The sequence below is a fragment of the Lipotes vexillifer genome, unplaced genomic scaffold (genome assembly GCF_000442215.2).
Source record: "Lipotes vexillifer unplaced genomic scaffold, Lipotes_vexillifer_v1.1 scaffold269, whole genome shotgun sequence".
NCBI lineage: Eukaryota > Metazoa > Chordata > Mammalia > Artiodactyla > Lipotidae > Lipotes > Lipotes vexillifer.
Window position 1 is genome coordinate 1,057,307 of NW_006799885.1, and position 25,421 is coordinate 1,082,727.

The 25,421-nt window shown below is 38.4% G+C and overlaps 1 protein-coding gene across 1 annotated transcript in view; it reads right to left on the reverse strand.

Annotated features, from left to right (window-relative positions):
* Nucleotides 1-25,421, reverse strand: part of TTC29 (tetratricopeptide repeat domain 29) — a 255,359-nt gene that overhangs the window by 151,341 nt on the left and 78,597 nt on the right. Inside the window, exon 8 of the mRNA XM_007472002.1 lies at nt 22,855-22,940. Coding sequence (XP_007472064.1) covers nt 22,855-22,940 — 86 coding nt within the window. The remainder of the gene's footprint in view (nt 1-22,854; nt 22,941-25,421) is intronic.

The window sequence follows — 25,421 nt, forward strand, 5'->3', positions numbered from 1 at the left end:
AAGCTTGGTATCACATTAGTTTGCCACAGATTATATTCTGATTTTAACCTTTGTTAAAAGTGACCAGGCTCAGGCTTCCCTGGTGGCGCAGTGGATAAGAATCTGCCTGCCAATGCAGGGGACGTGGGTTCGAGCCCTGGTCTGGGAAGATCCCACATGCCATGGAGCAACTAAGCCCATGCGCCACAACTACCAAGCCTGCGCTCCAGAGCCCGCCAGCCACAACTACTGAGCCCACGTGCCACAACTTCCGAGCCCGCGTACCTAGAGCCCGTGCTTGGCAACAAGAGAAGCCACCGCAATAAGAAGTCCGTGCACCGAAGCAAAGAGTAGCCCCCACTCACCACAACTAGAGAAAGCCCATGCGCAGCAACGAAGACCCAATGCAGCCAAAAATAAATAAATAAAATAAATAAATTTTAAAAAAAAAGAAGTGACCAGGCTCTTGCTGGGTGCCTTGAGACCAAGGCCCCAACATGTATCGCAGCCTTTGGAGCTGCATCCCTTATTCTTCTTGCTTGAATCTCTGTCTTGGTACCTGGTACGTGGTTGGGTCCCTACTTACTGTGAGTCTGGAGACCTACCTTACCACCATCAATGTGCTCCCACCACAAGTCCCATTCCTGAACCCCAGTCCCTGTGACTTGGTGCTTGTCAGTTGCCAATGGCAGTCACTACCTTAATTGAGCAAAAACTACCTGTGCGGAGTGTTTTATATTCTTGGTACATTTACTCTTCACAGAGCTCTTTGAGATAAATATTAACATTCCCATTGCACAAACGAGAAACACGAAGCGCAGAGAGGCTGAGTAATTCCCTCTGGTACCCACAGTCCTAGAGTTGGATGAGGAGAAAGGATTTGGACTGGGTTTATTGGACTTTGAATCCTACTTGTTTTCTTCTAGAGCACTGTGATATGCCTACTGCAGGGTGACCCTGAGGGTGGCTGTGCTGACGGAGACCTCACAGCTTACTGCCTCCTGGTGCCTTTCCCGGAAGGTACTCTCCACTTACCTACAGGGCTACCCACTGCCTGGTGTCCGATGTTCTAGATGTTAACCTCATGCTGGTCTGGTTTTAGCTTTGCCTATTACCAGCTGCTACTTTTTTCACCACATGGCCTAATGATAATAACTGATGATAGCACGAATATTTCTTATGTCATTCCTCTGCCTGCATGACGCCCTTTTCACCCAGACAAAAAACACATCTCATTATAATGGGATGCTTTCCGTGATCCCGCCCCTCTCCAACTTCGGCTCCTATTATTTTGCTCTCCTTTTGCTTCTTTTCAGCCTCCCTGGCCCCAAGCCTCTGAGGCACATTGCTGCCTCTGGGCTTTGACCTTGACCATCGCCCCTGCTTGGAATGTACTTCCCTCACCTGCATGACTAACTCTCTCATCTGCTTCAGTCTTCCAGCAAAGTCAACTTCTCCACAATGCCTTCCTTCTCGGATCATCTGTTTAAAATTCCTCCCACCCACCACTTGCTTTGGCATTCCATTCCTGAATCATTCCTTTGTATTTTTTCCCTTTATTTCTCTCTTGCTTATGATTGTCTAACAAACTATCAACTGCTGTCATAACTCAATTGTTCATTATGTTTCATCTTCGTTGTCCGTCTTTCTCCAATGGGATGGAAGCCCATGAGGACAAAGGTCTTTGTCTGTTTTGCTGTTGATGTATTCCAAGTATCTAGAGCAGGATTTGGCAATAGGTGCTCCAAAACTATTTGTTGAGTCATAGATTACTCTTAAGACTACACATATTAACTAATTTAATCTCCCTGACACCCACAGGTAGGCATTATTATTATTATTACATTTTTTTTAAAGGTGAGAAAACTGAGGCACATAGAGGTGAAGCCACTGGGCCAAGGTCATATAAGTGGTAAGTGATTAAGGAAAGATTTGGACCCAAGCCATCTGATTTCAGAGACAGCACTTTTATCTGGTCCTCTCTCCCACCTCAGAGCCACGATGCTGCCTGCAGTCTGCCACCATGCAGACCAGGCTCCAAGTTCTGGTTCCCTTTGGTACCACCTGTCCTACTGTCAACGAAGATTACAACAGTGGCATCCTGCAACAATGTTGTTAAGGAAATTGAACAAGGTTTAGTGACTTGTCCGAGGCCAAAGAGCTTGTTAACAAAACCACAACTAGAACTCAGGATGTCTGACTCCCAGTTTGGTGGTCTCTCTAGTACTTTCAAAACCAATTTTGAAGATCATAATGATTGCCTGGACAGTACTTTTCCATTCCCACATAATCTATTACAATAAACAATTAAAAAGTAATTTTTGCTTTGCAAGCTTGTGACAAACATTAATAATTATTTACATAATATTTTAAAGTGAAAATGTTTATTTTGGTAATATCTGTGATATTATAACATATAAAAAGGAACATCATAAACAGTCACTCTGCTGTAAGCTAATATAAGCTCATAGGGAAAATGAATATGTTTAATTAAATTTAGGAAAAAGGTATAGTTAAATCATTTGCAGTACAGTAATAAGGACCAATAGACCATTATCTCGTTACTATTCCATTGGAATTTTCAGCTACATGCTATATTAATAAATATCATCTTCATTTTACAAAGTGGGATGCTAAGAGATTTGTCTATGACGTGGTAAGTCAGCGGTGGCAGCGGGAATAACATAATCCTTGCACTAACCCAGCAAATCATTCTTTTACTATTCCATACTATTCACCAGCATTTATTGAGGGAGTGCAGTATGCCAGGCATAGATCTAAGTACTTTCTACATATGAACCTATTCAACCTTCACAACCACCCTATGTGTACCTATTAGTACCTAACTGGTACTAACATAATCCTTATGCTTCAAGTGAGAAACGGAGGCACAAGAGAGGTTAAGTAACTCACCCAAGGTCACAGGATTAGAAGTGGCAGGACCAGGATTTGGAATCAGGCGATGTGACTCCAGGGGCCGTGCTCTTAACCACGACATCATACTGTGATAATGGTTTAAGACAGTAACAGAGAGATTTGAAATGTACAGGAAGGACCTATCTCCCTCCTCCAACTTATTTTATCCAAAAGTGACAAACATTCTGCTCTACCAGATTTTTCAACTGAAAATCTAACAAATGATACTTTTTTATGCTCTTTCTCTTGCATTTACTAAGAGTTGCTGGTAGATAGCAAATTTGTTTCACTAGCAAGAAGAGACCAGGGGTCATAGGAATAATGTGTTGAACACACCGCTTTTGAAAAAAAACTCTACTACTTTTTTGTTTTTTCTTTTTACAGATGTATTAACTCTAGCGCTGCTACATAGTTCATTGTCAGCAAAACATCCAGAGAAAACAAGGCAAATTCAGCTAAGCAGTTAAGTCATAACCAACGAGGAATCTATGGTACACCATTATCTATGCCAATGGAGCGTAAGAGGGAGATGGGAAATGAAAATGAGAGGTGAGAATTCCTGGCGTCTCTTTCTCTGGAGAAGCTACAAAGCAGTGGGTCACTCTTAGCCTGATGCCACTTGACACTCCCACGTCCTGTGCCCTCTCACTCTCTTCCCCCAATTCTGTGCTGATTCTGAACTGGCCTGGCAGCAGGGAGGTGATTTTTCTTTTTAGGCATCAAGTGTTATTCAATAAAAATTTCTACTGGACAAGAATAACAAAGTGTTATTTATGCCAATAAGTAGTTCATTAAGCTGAACAGATGAGAATATTTTTTAAAATGTACATGAGAAATTTGTGATGAGAGGAGTTAAACAAAGGAGTTTAAAATCATCTTACTGGGGCTTCCCTGGTGGCGCAGTGGTTGAGAGTCCGCCTGCCGATGCAGGCGACGCGGGTTATGCAGAAAATCCTGTATGACAAATAGGGACACAGCATCCTACACGATCTCAGAAACATACAGATGGCTTCTCCTGGACAATCAGGCATTTGTCAGGAATGTTAGACAGAGAAAGTTTTGTGTTCACAACATTATTACCACTGCCAGCAGCATTTGTTTAGTACAGAACTAGCTGGCAAAAAAAAAAAAAAAATCATCTTACTGACGACTTCGTCAGTTGCAACAGCATTAGCAGTTAGGCGCGTAGCTGACTCCTCAGTCTTGGCTCTGCGTTCGCTAGCTTCGTGATCTCCATGTGGAGGTCACTTAGTCTAAGTCTCAGCCTTCTTCATCTGTGAAACGGGAGTAAATAGAAAATACTAGTAATATCTGCCTCTTAGGGTTCTTGCGAGTATTAAATGAGATAAAGCTTTGGGTACAGTTCTAGACACATAACACACAAAGACACATCAGTTGTTATTCAGGATGCTGCTGTTCTATCAGTTAGGGCTCATTTGATTTCATGGAACAAAAACCACCGCAATCTAATTTAGGCCAAAGGGGAAACTAAGGACTCAAATGCCACTAGGAATTGTCCTCTCCATTTCTTATCTTGGTTTTTCCTCTGTGTATTAGCTTTATTCTCTCAGCGCACCATCCTCCATGGCTCTAGAAGCTCCCATGCTCACCACAGAGGACTGGCTCTGATTTAAAAAAAACAAAAGTATCAGGTAAGCCATCTGATTGGCTTAGCTCATTTCAGGACCCTCTCCTAGAGATTCGTTGGGGTGAGATGTAATAGTGGTGGTGATATCTGTAACGCAACGTTAGAAACAAGACCGCAGCCCACAGAAAAGTGGCGGTGGGAATGGTGTGATGCTCTGGGAAGACAGAGGCAACAGATGTCCTCCAAATCGCTATTAAAAATTCCTCTGTGTAGCTGCTTCTCCTCCTGTGGCTTTATCTCAGTTAACGGTACCATCGTACTTTGGATTACTTGAACAAAAAACTCCAGATTCATCTTGGTCTCCATCCTGTCTCCTTACTTTCATCTATCCAGCCAGAAAAACTGTAAAGTTGTGAAATGTCTGTCAAATGTGTCTATTAGGAGCTACACCACCACCACCCAAGTTTGACACCCCAGCGTGACTGGAAAGCATTTTCGGCCCTCCCAGGCCTTCACTTGTGTTGTCTCCTCTCCACTGAGGGGACAGCTGCCCTTTACCTTGAAAAGTTCGATTCAAATGTCTTTGCCTCCATCTCCAAATAAGACAAAGTTTCCCTGTTGCTTCTCTAGCTCTTGGTTCCCGTTAAAGTATGGCACAAGTACGTGTTAGGTGCCTATTTCCTGTACAGACAATTCAGTCTTGCAGCATAATAAGAATCTACTTGAGCATGAGGAAATGGCTCAGATCTGTTATTCAAAAATGTGCACCAAACTGAAATTTAAAACAAATCATCACTATATATAAAATAGATAAACAACAAGGTCCTGCTGTATGGCACTATATGAATATGGGAACTATATTCAATATTTTATAATAACCTATAATGGAAAAGAACCTGAAAAAGAATAGATATATGCACATATATATGTATAACTGATTCACTCTGCTGTACACCGGAAACTAACACAGCACTGTAAATCAACTACACTTCAATAAATAAATAAACAAATAAAATAGTCCATCATCAACATAGTAGTTACTATTCTTGTTTACATGGACTTTGGCCAGATTTACTCAGGATACCAAAAGGCACAGAGCTGTATTTTTCTCCCTATTTTATTGTTTTTGCTTTATAATTTATATGATTGTCTTTTCACTTTATCAGGTCATCTTTATATGTCCTTTATTAGTTGTCAAGCATTTAATAACTTTCTCTACTGTTTTGGGAGAAGATGAGCTGCAGAAATGGCTCACTGCTACTATCAATCCTGTGCAGAAGATTTTTACTATGAAAACAGTCTATATAAAACCTACTGAAAACATTAATTAAGGTCTTTAAATTTTAATGGAATGGAAAAATAATAGCTTACTTTTTCTTATTACAAAATCAATATACGTTAATTGTTAGAAATTTTGAGGAATACAGATCTATCACTCCCCCCAAAATAGAAAATTAAAATCATCCGTATCCCAGCTTCCACAGATAATCACTGAAAACAATTTGGTGTTTCTAGTATTTTCATATATACATATGTATATGTGTGTATATAAACATATACGTACAGTCATAATGTACACTGTATTGTATCCTGATATTTTATTTAATATATTGATATTGCTTTTATTGTTATAAAATACTTTTTTTTGTGTGTCAGGATACTCAACAATGTTTAATTAATCTGCTATTGTACATTTACTTTGCTTCTGGATTTTTCCCCATTATAAACTACACATAACATTGTATAAAAAGTTATAGCTGAATCTCTGAATATATTAATAATTATACAAACAATATTACAGGTAAATATTTGTATACATTAATAATTATTTCCTTTAGATAAATTCTGAAATGAGTAATTCCTGAGTCAAAAGATATGCAAAATTGTGAGTGTTCTTCAAACAGAACAAAGCTACCATTTATTGAATGCTTACTAAGTGCCAAGCACATTACTATCTTGTCTCATTTAATCCTCATAGCAACTATATCATCCCATTTTATGGGATGGAAAAGGAAGCTTAGAAATCAAATGATTTGCACAGGTGTAGCTGACACTGTCAATGCCGCTCCCGCAATCTCTGCAGCCAAAGGCTGCTGAGGCAGCACCTGGAACTTTCTGTCTGATGGCTGGGCTCATGGTAAACTGGAATTGCCAGAGAATGTGTCCCTGGAAGCAGCTCTCAACCAACAGAGGCTGGGAGTTGGTGGATAAATACACCAGCTCCCTTGTTCCTCCATTGGGATAACTGATCTGTTTCCCAGAGTGTGCCAGCAGGACGGAGCTCCATTGGTGGCAACACACCTTCTGTGGCCTCCTTCTTTGGCTTGATGCTCCTGTTTGTGGAACCTCTCCCAGATAAACAACCTGTACTCAAAACCATGTCTCAAAGTCTGCTACCGGGGAACCCAAATCAAAACATCAAGATGGTTAGTTGAATAGTAGTGCAAAAATGTCCACCAGAAACTCAAAGAACCCTTTGTGAGCTTTGTAAAAAAAAAAAAAACATCTAAATATCTCAAATATCTATTTGAGCAAGAACCATGAGACACATTCTGGCTGCAATCAAAAGCATTTTGTCACTGCTACATTATGTGATTATTTATTGTGAAACTCTAGCACACAGAATCAAGTTAGCCGCACTCTTTAGAGCAGGGCACACTATTGATTTGTGCACGCCTCTCAATTGTTTTTAATAATTTTTTTTCTCCCTTCTCCCTCCCTCTTTTATTCCCTTTCCACTCAAAGGCCCTCTGTAACATGTCACTGAAGAGTTTCTCTGTGGAGTGGGGCTGGCACCACAGGGTAATCATACACTGACCGTCCCCCACCCATCACTCTGAACCAGACTCCACTTCTAACCATAGTTCCTGCTGTTTCACATCCTTGCCAGACTTTGATACTATTTGACCTTCTAATTTTTTGCCTCTAAGTCACGCTTTTATGTAAAAGAATATTAACCTTCTCCCTTGAAACGCTCACAAACGAAAGCTGTTACATACATCTATGTAATCAACCCTCGATTATTCAGGAACTGAACATCATTTTGTGGGTTGGTTAGTTTCTTCATTATCTTCCTTCTCTTTCTCTATCCCTGGCCATCAGCATTATCATTTAGGAAAAAAAAAAAAAAGAGGGTCAAAAGAAGACATTCATGAAAAAAACGTTGATTAAATCTTCAACAAGTCGATTTTTATTAGTTATTAACTAAACTTTTACATGTTTATTTAGGGAGAAAGTTGAAATTACTGGGTAAAATAGTTTTAAATATTTTTAAGTATATAGATTGAATATTAGTAGTATAGGATTAATGCTATTTTTTAGAGTCTAGTATATGTTGTTTTTATTGAGCACTAATATACTGATAATCTCTATAAGTCAATATAGCTGTCTATTGAAGATCAAGAAACTATCTACACTGCAGATACATTTGAGAATACTTTGGATAAGTTTTAAGATGTTGAATGACATTTTTCTTTCTGAAGTTACCCCTCCCATGTTGTAGAGGAAAACTATATAATTTGGTTCGATTTATAATGATGAAGTATGATCTGCACAGGATTGTTGTTTAACCCATCTAATCCTATAATCATCCCTGGCTTCTTGCAGGTGTGATGCCTCTTCTTTGGGGGCCTCTGGATTAACGTTTGCTAACAGCTGTGCCGTTGCCTCTAGGTCTGTCATACAATTAGTCTTGTGATGAACTATGCAGGTTGCTTTATTGCTCCAGAGAACATTTTCATATGCTAGGCCTTGAACTTTAAGGAGTCTACATACGTTGTGTTCCATATGTCACCATTTGGGATAGTTGATTAGTCTCAATTTTCAGAGTCTTGACGTTCACCCTCTTTAGAATGAACCAAATAGAAATAATTCTCCTTCTCTTCATTTTCTCTCAAAGCAGATATCCGAAATTTGTGCACTATTTCTTAAAATGACTGGAAACAAAAAATTTCAGCAGCTTTGTAAAGAGCTACTCTAGCAGCACTTTTATTTTTTACAAGAAATATTCAGAAAGTTTTGGTTAAAGTGGTATTCTAGAGCTCAAGGGAATTTAAAACCAGCTTTCACATTTAAAAAATAAATAAATAAATTTTATTACTAGAAAATCAGTGTTTATATTCATTTAGGCCATGAACTTTCTTTCCTGACATAAAACATCTTTTCATTTCCTTGAAAGTCTACAACTTGTAAATTTTGCCATACAGATTACTGTTTTTAAAAACACAGACTTCTGGGCTTCCCTGGTGGCACAGTGGTTGAGAGTCCGCCTGCCGATACAGGGGACACGGGTTCGTGCCCCAGTCCGAGAAGATCCCACATGCCGCGGGGCAGCTGGGCCCGTGAGCCATGGCCGCTGAGCCTGCGCGGCCAGAGCCTGTGCTCCGCAACGGGAGAGGCCACAACAGGGAGAGGCCCGCGGACAGCAAAAAAAAAAAAAAAAAAAAAAATACAGACTTTTATCTTTTCTTGAGTTTTTAAATTTTTCTATAATGCTTTTGTCATTTAAGTGACAAATACTGTAATTTCTATGAGAAGTACCATTATGTATTCATCATTTAAAAAGAAGAGAAACGCACATAACACACATGCTATTTTCCTAAGCTGTAACATTGTAAAGAAAAAGAACCATTAGGAAACCTAAAAAAATAAATAAATAAAGGGTTTAAAGAGAGTTAGCTCCCCATTAACAGGGAAATTTTAAAATTAAAATTTAATTTACTAAGATTCTATTCTGCGGTCTTTGCTACAGAAATTTTTATTAACTTGTTACTGTAAGGTTATCTGTTTTAATGCTTTAGAAAGGTCACGACTTTAAATACAGAGATAACAGTAGCAAAATTATTAGTAAAACATTTTATGTTTTCATAATCTCCAAATTATTAAAACGCATTTTTAACGAGCTACTTAAAATACTATTTTCCAAATAAGGCTAACTGTTCAAAAGGTATTAAATAAGATGAGATGTGGAATACACACATACCATGCTGTAAGTTATTGCTTAATAATTTGGAGTAATAAAATTCTATGATTTGGAAATAAATCCAGTTTTTAAAATTAGGAAATATGACTATTTTCTTCTTATATCAGTGTTTTTTCTAATCCTATGACCTTTTTTTGCTTGTCAGATAATGGATACTTTGAACATTTCTCTACTTAGCAAAATGTATGGAATGAAAATGAAGGAAGTGCTATTTGGATAGTGGTTGGGGTGTGTGTGGAGGGTCTACGATGCTGAATAGAAAGAGGCCTGCACGGCAACAACTGGGGGAAATGGGATATGGAACAGCTGCTCCTTTAGATTTCCAAGAAGGAGACTGCTTGAGGCGGGTCACAGGGCAAAAGGATAAGGCGGATAAAAACTCTGATGTAAAGCAGGAAAATGACTGCTGAGTCCCTTGAGCTTACACCTGAACCATCTCAAGCTGCATGGCGAGCTCTCTGTAGCATGTTTCCCAAGCTGGTGATGAACTACACAGGACCAGGAGGCGCACTGGCTGCACACAGGACTGTCTGCATGTTTTGTATAATGATAACCAGAGGTCCTCTGGGAGGAGGAGGCCATGTTTCCTCTGTGCCATCATCTGAGCTCCTCTCAGACACTGAGGCCATTAAACAGGAACAGAAGGGTCAATTTTAGGTAATGATTTCTAATTACAAGTAAAGATGACTTCGATTTAATCGACAGTGAAGAGCTCTGATCTTTAAATTAAGAAATGACTCAAATTTCTTTTTTTGCGGGGGATAAATGCCTTTTTAACTCAAGGAAAAGTTATTAATAAATTAATAAAAAGTTTTCCATAAAATGTTGGTTTATTATATTTCCATTAGAAAAATATGTGCCACTACAAAGATAAATGTAAGCACTATGTAATTTACATATGATACATTTAGTGAATTACAGTTAAGAAAAAAATAAGTACAAAGCAGGAGCTTTCAATAGATACTCAGTAAATATTACCTACTAGAGTATCATTGCTGCCATTGTTCAGTGTTAATTATATCATAGCCTGTAGTAATAATGGTACCTTACATCTGAAAACTGTTGATAGTCTAAAGTGTAAAGATACTTTTATTTCTTTTGATTTTCACAAAGATATAGTGAAGCTGCCATCGTCATCCTTATTTTACAAATGAAACTGAGCCTCCAGAAATTAAGTGACTAAGCTAAGGTCAGCAGCTCGTATGTGGCAGACAGGCCTAAGAGCCATCTCTTCTAACTTCATCTCTCACATGCTCTTTCTACACCGTAGTTACCTTCCTTATAAAGACTATAGTTCATAACCTACTGTCAGTTCAAATATTTAACTGCTTAACAATTAGAGATATCACTTATATGTGAAATCTAAAAAAAAAAAAATGATACAAATGAACTTATTTACAAAACAGAAATAGACTCACAGGCATAGAAAACAAACTAATGGTTACAAAAGGGGAAAGGGGGGCATAAATTAGGAATTTGGCATTAACAGATACTACTATATATAAAATAGGTAAACAACAAGGACCTACTGTGTAGCACAGGGAACTGTATTTAACATCTTGTAATAACCTATAATGGAAAAGAATCTGGAAAAGAAAAAATATATATATATAAAGAATAAATATATATTCATATATATATGTGAATCACTTTGCTGGTATACCTGAAACATTGTATAATAAATCAATTATACTTCTATAAAAAAAATTAGAGAGATATTGCTATTACACTTGAACTATATTACATAAAGACAATCTTTATCATGTAACATACTTTCTAAATAAAATCCTACTTCCAACAGCTTTTTAAAGACTTTCACCTACACATTTAACACTTTATCCTATGTTAACTGTTGGTTTGGGAATACTTGGGCCCAGAGCAAAAACCAGAAATTCTGATTTTTGTAGATGTTTGACCATCTAGCACTTTGGAAACTAGTTATTTTATGCATATTAATGGTAATATAATAGTCACAGTTTTCTATATGTTAGACTTTATGCCACAAACTTTACACATGTTTTCTCACTTAATTTTCACAGAGCTGTGCTGAGTTAGGGAGCAGTATTATTCCCATTTTACAGATGAAGAAACTAATGCTCAGAAACGTCACTTTGCTTATGTAATGTCATATGGTGAGGTGATAGCAGAGCTGGGATTCCACCCTCCATCAGCTGATTTTAATGTCCACCATCTTAACCATTTCACATTGTCCTCTCTTTTCAAAGAGTTGTTAAATATACTCTCTAAAAAGCAATTGAGAGTTGCTTATCTGAAGAATGCTAGCATTTACTGCCTTTACTTCATGCAGACTTCTAAGAATCACAGATTTGGTAACAGATGTGAGCATTGTATCCACGCAGGCAACTCTCACTAAATATTATGATACCCTATTAAACTGGTCCCAAACTTCTCACAGTCTAGTACACAGAGCTGAAAGAAGACAGGAAAAGGTGAAAGGCAGATTGAAGAAGCAATTGCTCCTGTAGACAAACTGATTCAGACTATGTGCATTAGTAGGTATGGTCCCTCAGAAAGATTTATCATATCATCCTATACTGCAAATGTGCAGAACTTTGCAGAGTTGAAGCATGTGAATGAATGCACCAAAGACCCAAATGAAGATAGAGCCTCAGAGCACCTCTTTCTCCATCTCTCCTTTGCTTTGGCCCTTGGCTTCTTTACTTTCTTTCCATTTCTCTCCTTTTTTTTTTTTTTAACATTTCTTTTCTTTTCAACAATATGTCACATAAAGAGCAAGAGAATCGGGCTTCCCTGGTGGCACAGTGGTTGAGAGTCTGCCTGCTGATGCAGGGGACGTAGGTTCGTGCCCCGGTCCGGGAAGATCCCACATGCCGTGGAGCGGCTGGGCCCATGAGCCATGGCCGCTGAGCCTGCGTGTCTGGAGCCTGTGCTCCGCAACGGGAGAGGCCACAACAGTGAGAGGCCCATGTACTGCAAAAAAAAAAAAAAAAAAAAAAAAAAAGAGCAACAGAATCAAAAGCAATTCTTGCAGGAGTATTTGTTTCCTTTCCCAGCTACTAGTTCTGGCCTAGCCCACTCCTCCTTCCTCCCCCAAACCAGCCCCCCATACTGGGCCTCTACTATGAAGATGAGCATTAGAATTTTGGGGGGGAAGAGTAGGGATAGAAGAAGTAGAAATGAGCCTGCTAAAAAGAACCACAATTTCTTTTTAATTTATTTTATTAAAGTATAGTAATTTACAATGTTGTGTTAATTTCTACTGTATAGCAAAGTGATTCAGTTATACATATATACATATACATTCTTTTCATATTCTTTTCCCTTATGGTTAATCACAGGAAACTATGAATATAGTTCCCTGTACTATACAGTAGGACTTTGTTGTCTGACCATTCCATATATAATAGTTTGCATCTGCTAATACCAAACTCCCAATCCATCCCTCCCCCACTCCACCTCCCCCTTGGCAACCACAGGTCTGTTCTCAATGTCTGTGAGTCTGTTTCTGCTTCATAGATAGGTTCATTTGCGTCATATTTCAGATTCCACATATAAGTGATATCATATGGTGTCTGACTTACTTCACTTAGTATGATAATCTCTAGGTCCATCCATGTTGCTGCAAATGGCATTATTTCATTCTTTTTTATGGCTCACCAGTATTCCATTGTATATATATATACCACATCTTCTTTATCCATTCATCTGTCCATGGACATTTAGGTTGTTTCCATGTCTTGGCTTATTGTAAATAGTGCTGCTATGAACATTGGGGTGCATGTATGTTTTCCAATTAGAGTTTTCTCTAGATATATGCCCAGGAGTGGGATTGTTGGATCATATGGCAACTCTACTTTGAGTTTTTTGAGGAACCTCCATACTGTTTTCCATAGTGGATACACTAATTTACTTTCCCAACAATGGTGTATGAGGGTTCCCTTTTCTCCACACCTTCTCCAGCATTTGTTATTGGTAGACTTTTTAATGATGGCCATTCTGACCGGTGTGAGGTGTACCTTATTATAGTTTTGACTTGCATTTCTCTAATAATTAGCAATGCTGAGCAACTTTTCATGTGCCTGTTGAAGAGCCACAATTTCTTGACGTGAGAAAGAAAAGCAGGCAGGTGAGAGAGGGAAGAGAGAGGGGTGATTAACCACATGTGAGTGGAACACAGGAAGGAACTTTAGGGTCCAGAGAGTGACATGAAGATACAGGCTTCAGGATATCTAGAGAAAGACAAATCGAAAAAAATTTTTAAATGGAAGGAGACAAGACTCTAAACAATGTTACTGTGAGTTAAGAACTTTACCTCTTGTTCTTTGAGGACAAGTAAGGAGAAATTGATATTACTTTTCTTTTAGCTTGGTGGATGTTTTCCTTTTCATATGGTATTCCACCAAGAGAGCCATGAAGAACTCACATTTATTCGGGTTGCATCATGGTTTCATGGTAGATAAAAATCTTCACTTATAAAAGTGACCAAAAGGAAAATTTGTTTTATGTATGTTACCTAAGAATCTGCCAAGGCATGTAAGTGTCAGCTAGATTACCATTTAGATGAAGAGCCCACTGTCATCAAGGATGGAGTGACTTTTAAGGGAGAAGGTATCAAACTGAACACAGAAAAAACTAAATGGAAACAACTGTAAGAATCCCCAAACTTTCTGTGCCTTAAACATTACAAATCAAATAAATCATCCTTTGTTAAAAATGCCTGCTGATATATAATAGCTTTGTCTTTGTTTGCATCTATTGAGTTAAAATAATAACTAAAATTTAATTACAATTACTTAGTGAAAACTTAAGAATATATCATTTTACAAATATGACCCATATCCTCCATTGTTAATATTTATCTACAATCCATTAGTTGCTAGAATATTAGTGTAACTTTTTTTTTTTTTTGCTACATCGTTTACATGCATTTCTCTATGGGATGCTGTTGATGAGGCTAGAGATTTGGGTTAACCATGCATACAAGCTAACACCAATATTAGAAGCATTCTAAGTTATTATAAAGATGCTGACATGTCTTCAAACATACAAATAGCTACTGTTTTGTATATGGAATAATTAAATACTAGGACAAGAATTTTGTACTACAAAAGGAAATGAAATATCAATATGGTGAATTTTTCTTTCACAGTATAATTTTTGATAGGCTACATTATCACTAAACAATGGGAAGCAAATAACTCACTGACTGTACCAAAGACAAAGTAAAGTTGATGTTCCTCAGATTAGTAAGTGGAATAGAGCATTTAGAGAGAAAGAAAATTCGTGCATGAAAACAATTTACTATGATAGGACCATCCTTTTTCTTAAAATAACTTTAACTTTGCATAAGGTCTTGAATGTGATTTTTGATAAAAATATTTTTCTCTTTGAAATCTTAGGACTTCATAAGATACATTTTTTTTTTTTTTTTTTTTTTTTTTTTTTAGCGGGGCCCTCACTGTTGCGGCCTCTCCCGTTGTGGAGCACAGGCTCCGGACGCGCAGGCTCAGCGGCCACGGCTCATGGGCCCAGCCGCTCCGCGGCACGTGGGATCCTCCCAGACCAGGACATGAACCCGCGCCCCCCGCATCGGCAGGCGGACTCCCAACCACTGTGCCACCAGGGAAGCCCTCATAAGATACATTTACTTTCTAAAATTCAGAATTTACTCTACTTGTTGCGGCCTCTCCCGTTGTGGAGCACAGGCTCCGGACGCGCAGGCTCAGCGGCCACGGCTCATGGGCCCAGCCGCTCCGCGGCACGTGGGATCCTCCCAGACCAGGACATGAACCCGCGCCCCCCGCATCGGCAGGCGGACTCCCAACCACTGTGCCACCAGGGAAGCCCTCATAAGATACATTTACTTTCTAAAATTCAGAATTTACTCTACTTGGAACATTTTCAGGTGGAAATTGATGATGGCCAAAGGGAATTTTTTACTTCTTTCCTCAGCACCTGATTGATATACGTGGGTAGCTTTCTCCTCTTTAAATGTCAGCCTCTCTGTGACCTGCTGCACAGGTTTATTACAGGAACTATCATTTCTCTTCCCCAAATGCCCTTTTCTCATTAGTAGATTTCAGCCCTAAATAAATCCATTATTTGTTTTTAGTTTAGTGCTAGTCCGTCATTCAGTAAAGAATGCTTGGTCAGCAAGGAGTGGATGACCAAACCTTACTCATATACTTGTCAACATATTCTTCTATTACATGTATTAATCGTTTATTAATAAATTAAAGCTTTTAAATTGAGATACATTAGCAAAATTTCAGAGTCCCTTGTGTTTCAGATCATCAGAACCGTTAATTAGGGATATTTACTTGTGACAGGTTTCTCTAAGCCAAGATTCTTTGAAAAATTCACGTAAAAATCTTTAAACAGATGAACAACATTACTGGAAAGGAGAAGAAATTTGTTAGAAGTAGTGGTTGAATCTAGGGGCAAGATACTGAAAATCTGAAAATATTCCAAATTATAACCTTAAAATACAAGTGAGAGAATAAAAACAGTGTACAGAATTGATGATGAGATAGACTGAATATGAAAAGGCAATGTTAAATCTAACTGGACAGTTTCTCACGCTGGTTCCCACATGACAAAGCTGATTTCAAGGCATTCTTACTGCCCTCCAGAACTACAGTGTGACAGAAACACCATCGATGCTTTAGAACAGATGAAGATAGTGTTGGTAATACTGCACAGGGTGGGAAAGAAGGATAAAAAAGGACTTCAAAAGAAAAATTCTTTTTTTTAATGTGTTGAATTTTTACCTTGTGATTAGATAACCAGGCAGATACCTAATCAACCAATCAGGGAATCAATCTTATTTATTAATTGATCATGTAATTCTTCTTTTACAATACATTCACTGAATAAGGTGTGGGTTTCCAATAGACATCTTGTAAACTAGAAGCCATGCCTTCAGATGGAGAGCAGCTGCAGGAGGAAAGACAGGCTGTAGTTTGCAAATAGAAAATAGATCACTAGGTTATACGATCACCTTCACCGAGTCCAGAAAGAAAAAAGTGAAAAGGCACAGGGACCTCTATTCAATATCCTGTGATAAACCATAATGGAAAAGAATATGAAAAAGAAAGTATATATGTGTATAACTGAGTCACTTTGCTGTTCAGCAGAAATTAACACAATACTGTGTACCAACTGTACTTCAATAAAATAAATTTTAGAAAAACTGAAAGGGGATTCAAACTCAAGTCTGAAGAATGTCCTTTTATATCTGAAAGGAAGGAGGGAAAAGTGGCTAAAGTAAGATACTAGAGAGAATGAAAAGATGGCGGCCATCTATCTGAAATCAAAGCAAGATGTCAGGATTTGTGGGAACTAATTTCAGTGCAACAGCAAAAACATGCTGCCCTCTAAAATCAGCCCGAGCTGGAAGACCTCCATGCCCCGAATCAAGTACAACAGTTCAGTGTCCATTCTCCACCCAGCCACACCCCAGCGCCAAATTCCCATTCTCTGGTGATTCCCTGGTACCTGTTTCCTGCCTCCTGTTTTCCAGCTGTGAATCTGATGCCTTTTCGAGTTTGCTCTTAGCATCCTGTATCCAGACCTGACAACAGATTCTTCACTGGCGCTGCAGCGCTGCCCGTGGGTCTGGCTCAAATCTTATGCTCGATTCCTGCAAATTCTCAGTTCTGGGTGAGCTGTGTTCCAAAAAGGTAACAATATTCTGCCTCAAGCAAGTCCCTGGTTCTTCCCAACGACACAGGCTACTCTTGACAGTAGCAGTGAGCCAAGGCCTGGAATATGGCCTGCCTGGTTTTCCAAAGACTCTGCCCTGGCTGGAGACTTACATGACAAGAATGAACTAACCTTGACTCTCAGTGAGGTACATGCCTGGGCGAGGGGGTTGAGATCTTACTGGAAATATCTGCAAGGAGCTCTCTCATTCCAGCCCCAAACCGGGATAGGAGACAGAAGGAATGTGCTCATTTCTCTCCTTTAGACATGCTGGTTTCCTTGGCTTATATGCCATCATCTATTCCTGGTTTTCCTGCTACCTCTCCAGAGACACTGCTTAATCTCCTTGGCACCTCCTTCTCCCAGCTTGGCCCTTGAACTTTTTCATTCATCATTAACTGTCTCGAGGAAGTCCCCTCCACTCAACAATTTCAATATGCTGAAAACTTGCAAATTTACACAGCCTCAAATTTACACAGCATCTTCAATCCAGACCTCCTCTTGAGCTCCAGGCCCACATATACCACTGTCTATAGATCTCTCTTTGGCTATCTCAGAAACTCCTCAAACTCAACATATTCAAAACTGAGCTCCTCGTTTTCCCCCAAGCCTGGGCGCCCTGTGGCATCCCCCACCAGAGGCCATGCAGCTCTACAGCCAGGAACCTAGGCCCATCTGGACGCCACTGTCTCCCTCACCTCCCAGATTTAATCTAATTCCAAGTCCCTCAGAACTTCTGAATCTATTTCCTTCCATATTCATTACTACTACTAAAGCCCAGAGACTTAGTTGATTAGTGTAAAAATAATAAAAGCTACTAATTATCAGAAGTTTTTATATACCAGGCAGGCACTCTTTTAAAACTTGATATAAATTGTCTTTTCTAATCATCCTATTATTAGTTTCCTAGGACTGAAGTAACAAGGCAAACTAAATGGCTCAAAAATAAAGGAATGCAAGAGAGTTCCCTTTTCTCCACACCCTCTCCAGCATTTATTGTTTGTAAAATTTTTGATGATGGCCATTCTGACTGGTGTGAGGTGATACCTCATTGTAGTTTTGATTTGCATTTCTCTAGTAATTAGTGATGTTGAGCATCCTTTCATGTGTTTGTTGGCAATCTGTACATCTTCTTTGGAGAAATATCTGTTTAGGTCTTATGCCCATTTTTGGATTGGGTTGTTTGTTTTTTTGATATTGACCTGCATGAGCTGCTTGTATATTTTGGAGATTAATCCTTGTCAGTTGCTTCGTTTGCAAAGGGTTGTCTTTTCATCTCATTTATGGTTTCCTTTGCTGTGCTTTTAGGTTTCATTAGGTCCCGTTGTTTATTTTTGTTTTTATTTCCCTTTCTCTAGGAGGTGGGTCAAAAAGGATCTTGCTGTGATTTATGTCATAGAATGTTCTGCCTATGTTTTCCTCTAAGAGTTTTATAGTGTCTGGCCTTACATTTAGGTCTTTAATCCATTTTGAGTTTTGTGTCTGGTGTTAGGGAGTGTTCTAATTTCATTCCCTTACACGTAGCTGTCCAGTTTTCCCAGCACCACTTATTGAAGAGGCTGTCTTTTCTCCATTGTATATTCTTGCTTCCTTTATCAAAGATAAGGTGACCAAATGTGCATGGGTTTACCTCTGGGCTTTCTATCCAGTTCCATTGATCTATATTTCTGTTTTTCTGTCAGTACCATACTGTCTTGATTACTGTAGCTTTGTAGTATAGTCTGAAGTCCAGGAGCCTGATTTCTCCAGCTCCGTTTTTCTTTCTCAAGATTCCTTCGACTATTCGGGGTCTTTTTTGTTTCTATACAAACTGTGCAATTTTCTGTTCTAGTTCTGTGAAAAATGCCATTGGTAGTTTGATAGGAATTGCATTGAATGTGTAGATTGCTTTGGGTAGTGTAGTCATTTTCACAGTGTTGATTCTTCCAATCTAAGAACATGGTATATCTCTCCATCTGTTTGTATCATCTTTAATTTCTTTCAGCAGTCTTATAGTCGAATGTAAATTGATACAGCCACTATGGAGAACAGTATGGAGATTCCCTAAAAAACTAAAAATAGAACTACCATATAATCCAGAAATCCCACTACTAGGCATATACCCCGAGAAAGCCATAATTCAAAAAGAGTCATGTACCACAATGTTCATTGCAGCACTATTTGCAACAGCCAGGACATGAAAGCAACCTAAGTGTCCATCGACAGATGAATGGATAAAGAAGATGTGGCACATATATACAATGGAATATTACTCAGCCATAAAAAGAAACGAAACTGAGTTATTGGTAATGAGGGGAATGGACCTAGAGTCTGTCATACAGAGTGAAGTAAGTCAGAAAGAGAAAAACAATTACCGTATGCTATCACATATATATGGAATCTAAAAAAAAAAAAGATTCTGAAGAACCTAGGGTCAGGACAGGAATGAAGATGCAGACATTGAGAATGGACTTGTGAACACGGGGAGGGGGAAGGGTAAGCTGGGAAGAAGTGACAGAGTGGCAAGGACATATGTACACTACCAAATGTAAAATAGATAGCTAGTGGGAAGCAGCCGCATAGCACAGGGAGATCAGCTCGGTGCTTTGTGATCACCTAGAAGGGTGGGATAGGGAGGGTGGGAGGGAGACCAAGAGGGAGGGGATATGGGGATATATGTGTATGTATAGCTGATTCACTTTATTATACAGTAGAAACTAACACAACAATGTAAAGCAATTACACTCCAATAAAGATGTTAAAAGTAAAATAAAGGAATGGATTCTTTCACAGTTTTGAAGCCTAGCAACCTGAAATCAAAGGGTTGGCAGGACCATGTTCTTATGGGGAGGGGATCCTTCCTGTCTCTTCAAGCTTCTGGTGGCTCCAGGCATCCCTTGACTTGTGGCACTGCAACTTCAATCTCTACCACCATCTTCACAGGGACTTGTCCTCTGTGGGCATGTCTTCTGTCTGTTTCAAACCTCCTTCTGCCTTTTTCTTATAAGGACCCTGTCACTGGATTTAGAGCCCAGCCAGAAAATCCAGCACAATGATCATCTCATCTCAAGAGCCTTAACTTAATTATATTTGCAAAGACCTTTGTTCTAAGTATGGTAAAAGTCACAGATTCCAGGGATTAGAAAGTGGACATATCTTTTTAAGGTCACCATTCAACCCCCCCAAAAGTAAATATACTTATTAGTTGAGTCAGTTGAGACTTAGAGAATTTAAGGGATTTGTCCAAGGTCACACAGTTAATATGAATGTGAGCTTCACATTTGATTTATGGCTTCCTTACCTCCAGAAAAATAATTTCAATACTTTTCTGAAAGGAGTAACAGTATCAAGTAACAGTAACAGTATCAAGAAATTTGTCACTTGGATGCCAAATGCTGCTTCTTAAATAGGTTCATTACTAGACTATCCTACACCACTAGTGTTATCTTCCATCATGCCTGGCATGTTGTCTGTCCCTTAGAAGGTGCTCAATAAACAGTTGTCAGTAAATGAATGAGATCATGCCACCAGCCTCATCAAAGTCACCAAACATTCCACATTGCTTAAATAATAAGCTTCACATTCCAACAAAGCATTCAAGACCCTCCAACCCTCCAAAAGATTAAAAAGTATAACCCCGGAATTACGATGAATTCCTAATTCTTAGAAAGGCTGTATTTAGAATGAGTACAGCCTTTCTAAGAGTGCCCAGAAATCATACAAGAAGAAATTGATAAATTTGGCCACACACATATCTAAAAGTTTAGGATGGAAGAATTTCATAATAAGGCCAAAAAACAATGGCCTGGAAAAATATTCCCAACATGTATTAGTACATATGCCTAATTTCCTAAAGATATACATAGCTCCTGAGGAAACAGGCACCTTCATTTATTGTTGTGTGACAATAAACTTGTTAAGCTTCTTTGAAGGGAAGATTAGACATAAAAATAAATTTATTTTTGAATTCATCTCCTCTCTTCTTTGAACCAGCATTTATACCCTTAGGAATTTATTCTGTAGATCTTCTCTCACTTTGGCACAAAGCTATTCACTGCTATACCCTTTGTGAAACAAAACTGATTGGAAATAACCTAAATGCCCACCAATAGAAGATAGTTAAATCCATTACAGTACAACTATACCATGGGATACTATGAGTCCCTTTTAAAATGAGGCATGTCTATATATACATTAGTATGGAGGAAGTTAACTCAGGGGACAGAACAGTGTGTATAAAACGTTACCATTTTGTAAACAACAAAAAGGACACACATATATATATGCCAGGCATATCTATGCATATTTTTGGAAGGATAAACCAGAAACTTGTAACTGTATTTGCCTTTGAGAAAAGAACTGTGAGACTGAGTACAGGGACAGAAGGAAGATTTATTTTTCACTGTAAACTCTATTGTATTGTGTGAATTTATTTTGCCATGTGCCTGCCATGTGATAGAGAGAGAGAATCTATAAGCTAATTTTCACCTAATTTTCCAACTTGATCTCCTACTGTATCCTATCTTGTACATGACAATTCATTGCTTCTCAAACCCACTGACTATGATCATATTGAGAGTGTGGGAGTGTGTGTGTGTCTAATATGCTATCATCCTTGACTCTCACACTTTCTGCCTGTATAAATCCTGCCCCTCAAAAGCTCTTCTGTGCAACCTTCCTGATCTTCAGTGTTGAAACTAACTACTCTGAACTCAGAAAACCCCTGTTCATCTTGCTTTGAATTATAGTTGTTTACAAGTTGGTCCCCCTCATTCAACTAGCTCCTAAAGGGAAAAGTGCATCTTGTTGGCCTCTGTGTTCCTCAAAGTACCTGGAACACAACAGCCTTGCTGTGTGCATGTCATTAACTAAAAAATATTAAGTAGAAGAGTCAACTAGGAAAACCCAAGTCTCTTACGATTAAACCCAATTTTAAGGATGATAGAGAAAACTATTTAGCCCAATCACAGAAATGCTATTTAGCATGAATATCTAAAAGAGCCAACAAGAGCTCCTCAGAGCTGAAAAATAAAGCCAATACTTCTTATCGAATAGGATTATTACATGAGATGTATGTGAAATTCAATAAGAAGTTACAGTTGGAATATATTAGAGGTAAGAGAAGAATGAAAGAAAAATGATTTCAGTTTTAATACGGAAAAGATAGCTCTTGACATTTTGGTTTTTGGGTTTTTTAGTCAAACACACCAACCCTGGTCATAAAATAGGCAAACACTGATTTTTATCCTGAAGCAGGCTCCTTCTCAGATTGGGACTAGCAATGCCTTCCACCTTTGCAGCCCTCCTTCCCCCCCGCTCCCCACACACAAAGGAAAGGTTCACTGCAATGCAATTCAATCTATTGCTTATTAACTACAGTTTTTTCTAAGAAAACTTTCTCAGATTATATTATGTGTGCTGTAATTTTTTTTTTTTTTTTACTATTTACTTTTTGCTGTCATTTAAACCCATTTCCTCTTGTCCTTGGTGATATAGGAGTGGAGGGTCCCATTACCCCATATATTTAACTTTCATCAATAAAACCAATTTTTATTGCTTCTAGAATAGTGCTATTCTGCTTTAGTCTCTATAAATAAGTACACTGACATCCAGCCCACCCCATTTCTGTTGGCCTTATAACAACATACAATAAAAAATATAAAACAAATATAATAATAAAATAAAAATTAAAAGTGATAGTGATTAAAAGTCAACTTGAACTTACTGCTAATGCTGTTTCATACTCTCCAGCAGCCAAGTGTGCTAAGCCCAAGTAATAGGAAGCTTCTTCTTCCATCTTTCTGTCATTTCCTAAAACGCAAATGTAGAAAAAATCATTATGGTATTAAAGAAATTGGTTTATTACAACAAACAGAATCTTTGCTTTTTAAGAGAGTAGAAAGTTATTATAACAAAGTATACAGATTTATATCAACAATCTCTGAAACCTAACTGTGTACTCATCAAAAAGGCTGATGTTAATACAATTTACCTGGGTCACAGATAATAAGTGAGTAACGTGCATTAGCAATATAATTATGAGGAGTTTCCCTCTACATACAAAACCCAGTATTAGCATTTTGACATTCATATATAAATTCCATACCAGTCTACCATGTAAAACCTATAGTCATTCATCATAGCTGCGACTACATATGTGAAATAATTGACAAAGAGTATCAGCCTGGGCTTCCCTGGTGGCGCAGTGGTTGAGAGTCCGCCTGCCGATGCAGGGGACACGGGTATGTGTCCCGGTCCGGGAAGATCCCACATGCTGCGGAGCGGCTGGGCCCGTGAACCATGGCCGCTGGGCCTGAGCGTCCGGAGCCTGTGCTCCGCAACGGGAGAGGCCACAATAGTGAGAGGCCCGTGTACCGCAAAAAAGAAAAAAAAAAGTTGATTTTATTTCTACACACGAGCAATGAACAATCTGAAAATAAAAGAAAAAATTCCATTTTCAACAGCATCAAAAAGAATAAAATATTACAAATAAATGTAACAAACAAGGGCAAAATGTGTACACTGAAAACTATAAAACATCATTAAAAGAAATTAGATAACATGTAAATAGACTGATAACCATATTGTTGAATTGGAAGACAGTGTTAAGATAGCGATATTTCCCAAACTGATCTACAAATTCAATGCAATCCCTATCAAAATCCCAGCTGTCATTTTTGGAGACGTAGACAGACTGGTCCTAAACATCATGTGGAAATATAAGCAATGTGGAAGGACCAAAACAATATTGAAAAAGGACAATTTGGAAGACTCGCACTTCCCAATTTTAAAACTTACTATAAAACCACAATAAAAAATATGTAGTAGTAGAATAAGGACAGACATGAGGATCACTGCAATAGAATTAAGAATCTAGAAAACAACCCTCACATTTATGGTCAATTATTTTTAACAAGGGTCCCAAGACAATTTATTGAGAAAGAACAGCATTTTCAACAACTGGTACTGGGGCAACTGGATATCCACATACAAAATGTGAAGTTGGACCCTCTGACATCACACACACACACACACACACACCCCTAAATATAGGAGTTAAAACTATAAAACTCTTAGAATAAAGTGCAGAAGTGAATCTTCATGAGTTTGTATTAGTGGAAGCCTTCTTAGTTATGCTACCAAAAGCACAAACAACAAAAGAAAAAACAAATTACTTTGCACTTTATCAAATTAAAAACTAGGGCTTCAATGGATACCATCAGAAAGTGAAAAGAAACCAAATCTGATGAAGGACTTGCATCTAGAATATTAGAGGATTCTTGTAACTCAATAATAAAAGGACAAAATAATCCAATTAAAAATGGGCAAAGAAACTGAATAGACATTTCTGCAAAGAAGATATACAAATGGGCAATAAGCACGTGAAAAGATGATCAACATCATTAACCAACAGGGAGATGCAAAATAAATTCACAGTGAGATATCACTTTATACCTACTAAGATGACTGTAATAAAAAGACAGAAAGTAACAAGTACTGGTGAGGATGTGGCTAAATTGAAACCCTTTATACATTGTTGATGGGAATGTAAAATGGTTCGGCGACTTGGGAAAACTCTTTGCCAGTTCCTCAAGAAGTTAAACATAGAGTTATACCACCCAGCAATGCCACGTCTACGTTATCTACCCAAAGGAATTGAAAACAGGTACACAGATGTTCATAGTAGCATTATTCATAATAGACAAAAGGTGGGAACAACGTAAATGTCCATCAACTGATGAATGGATAAAGAAAATGTGATACAACCATACAATAGTGTATTATTTGGCCATAAAAATGAATGAAGTAGTGATACCATCTACAAGATGGATGAAGCTTGAAAACATGATGCTAAGTGAAAGAAGCTGGACTCAAAAGAATATACATAGCATGATTCCATTTGTGTGAACTATCCAGAAGAGGTAAATCCACAGAGACGGAAAGTAGATTAATGGTTGCTAGGGGATAGGGGAAGGAGGCTATGGGGAATGCCTTCTAATGAGTATGGGGTCGGTGTTGATGTTTGTACAACTTTGTGGATTTATTAAAGACCATTGATGACTGAAAGATGAAAATAATAGAATAATAGAGTCATGAGACCACTGTATGGCTGGTGCTATACTTGTGCATTACACCAAGGTGTCCTAACTAAGGTGCACAGTGGATGTCGGTCCTCCTTAAGTACCATGTAAATCAATGTGGGAGGCAAGCGTTATCCATGCAATCGTTCAGCTTGCTGCTTCAGGTTTCCTGACCAAAGTAGGAGACAACAGTAAGAAGGGATGCTTTGTC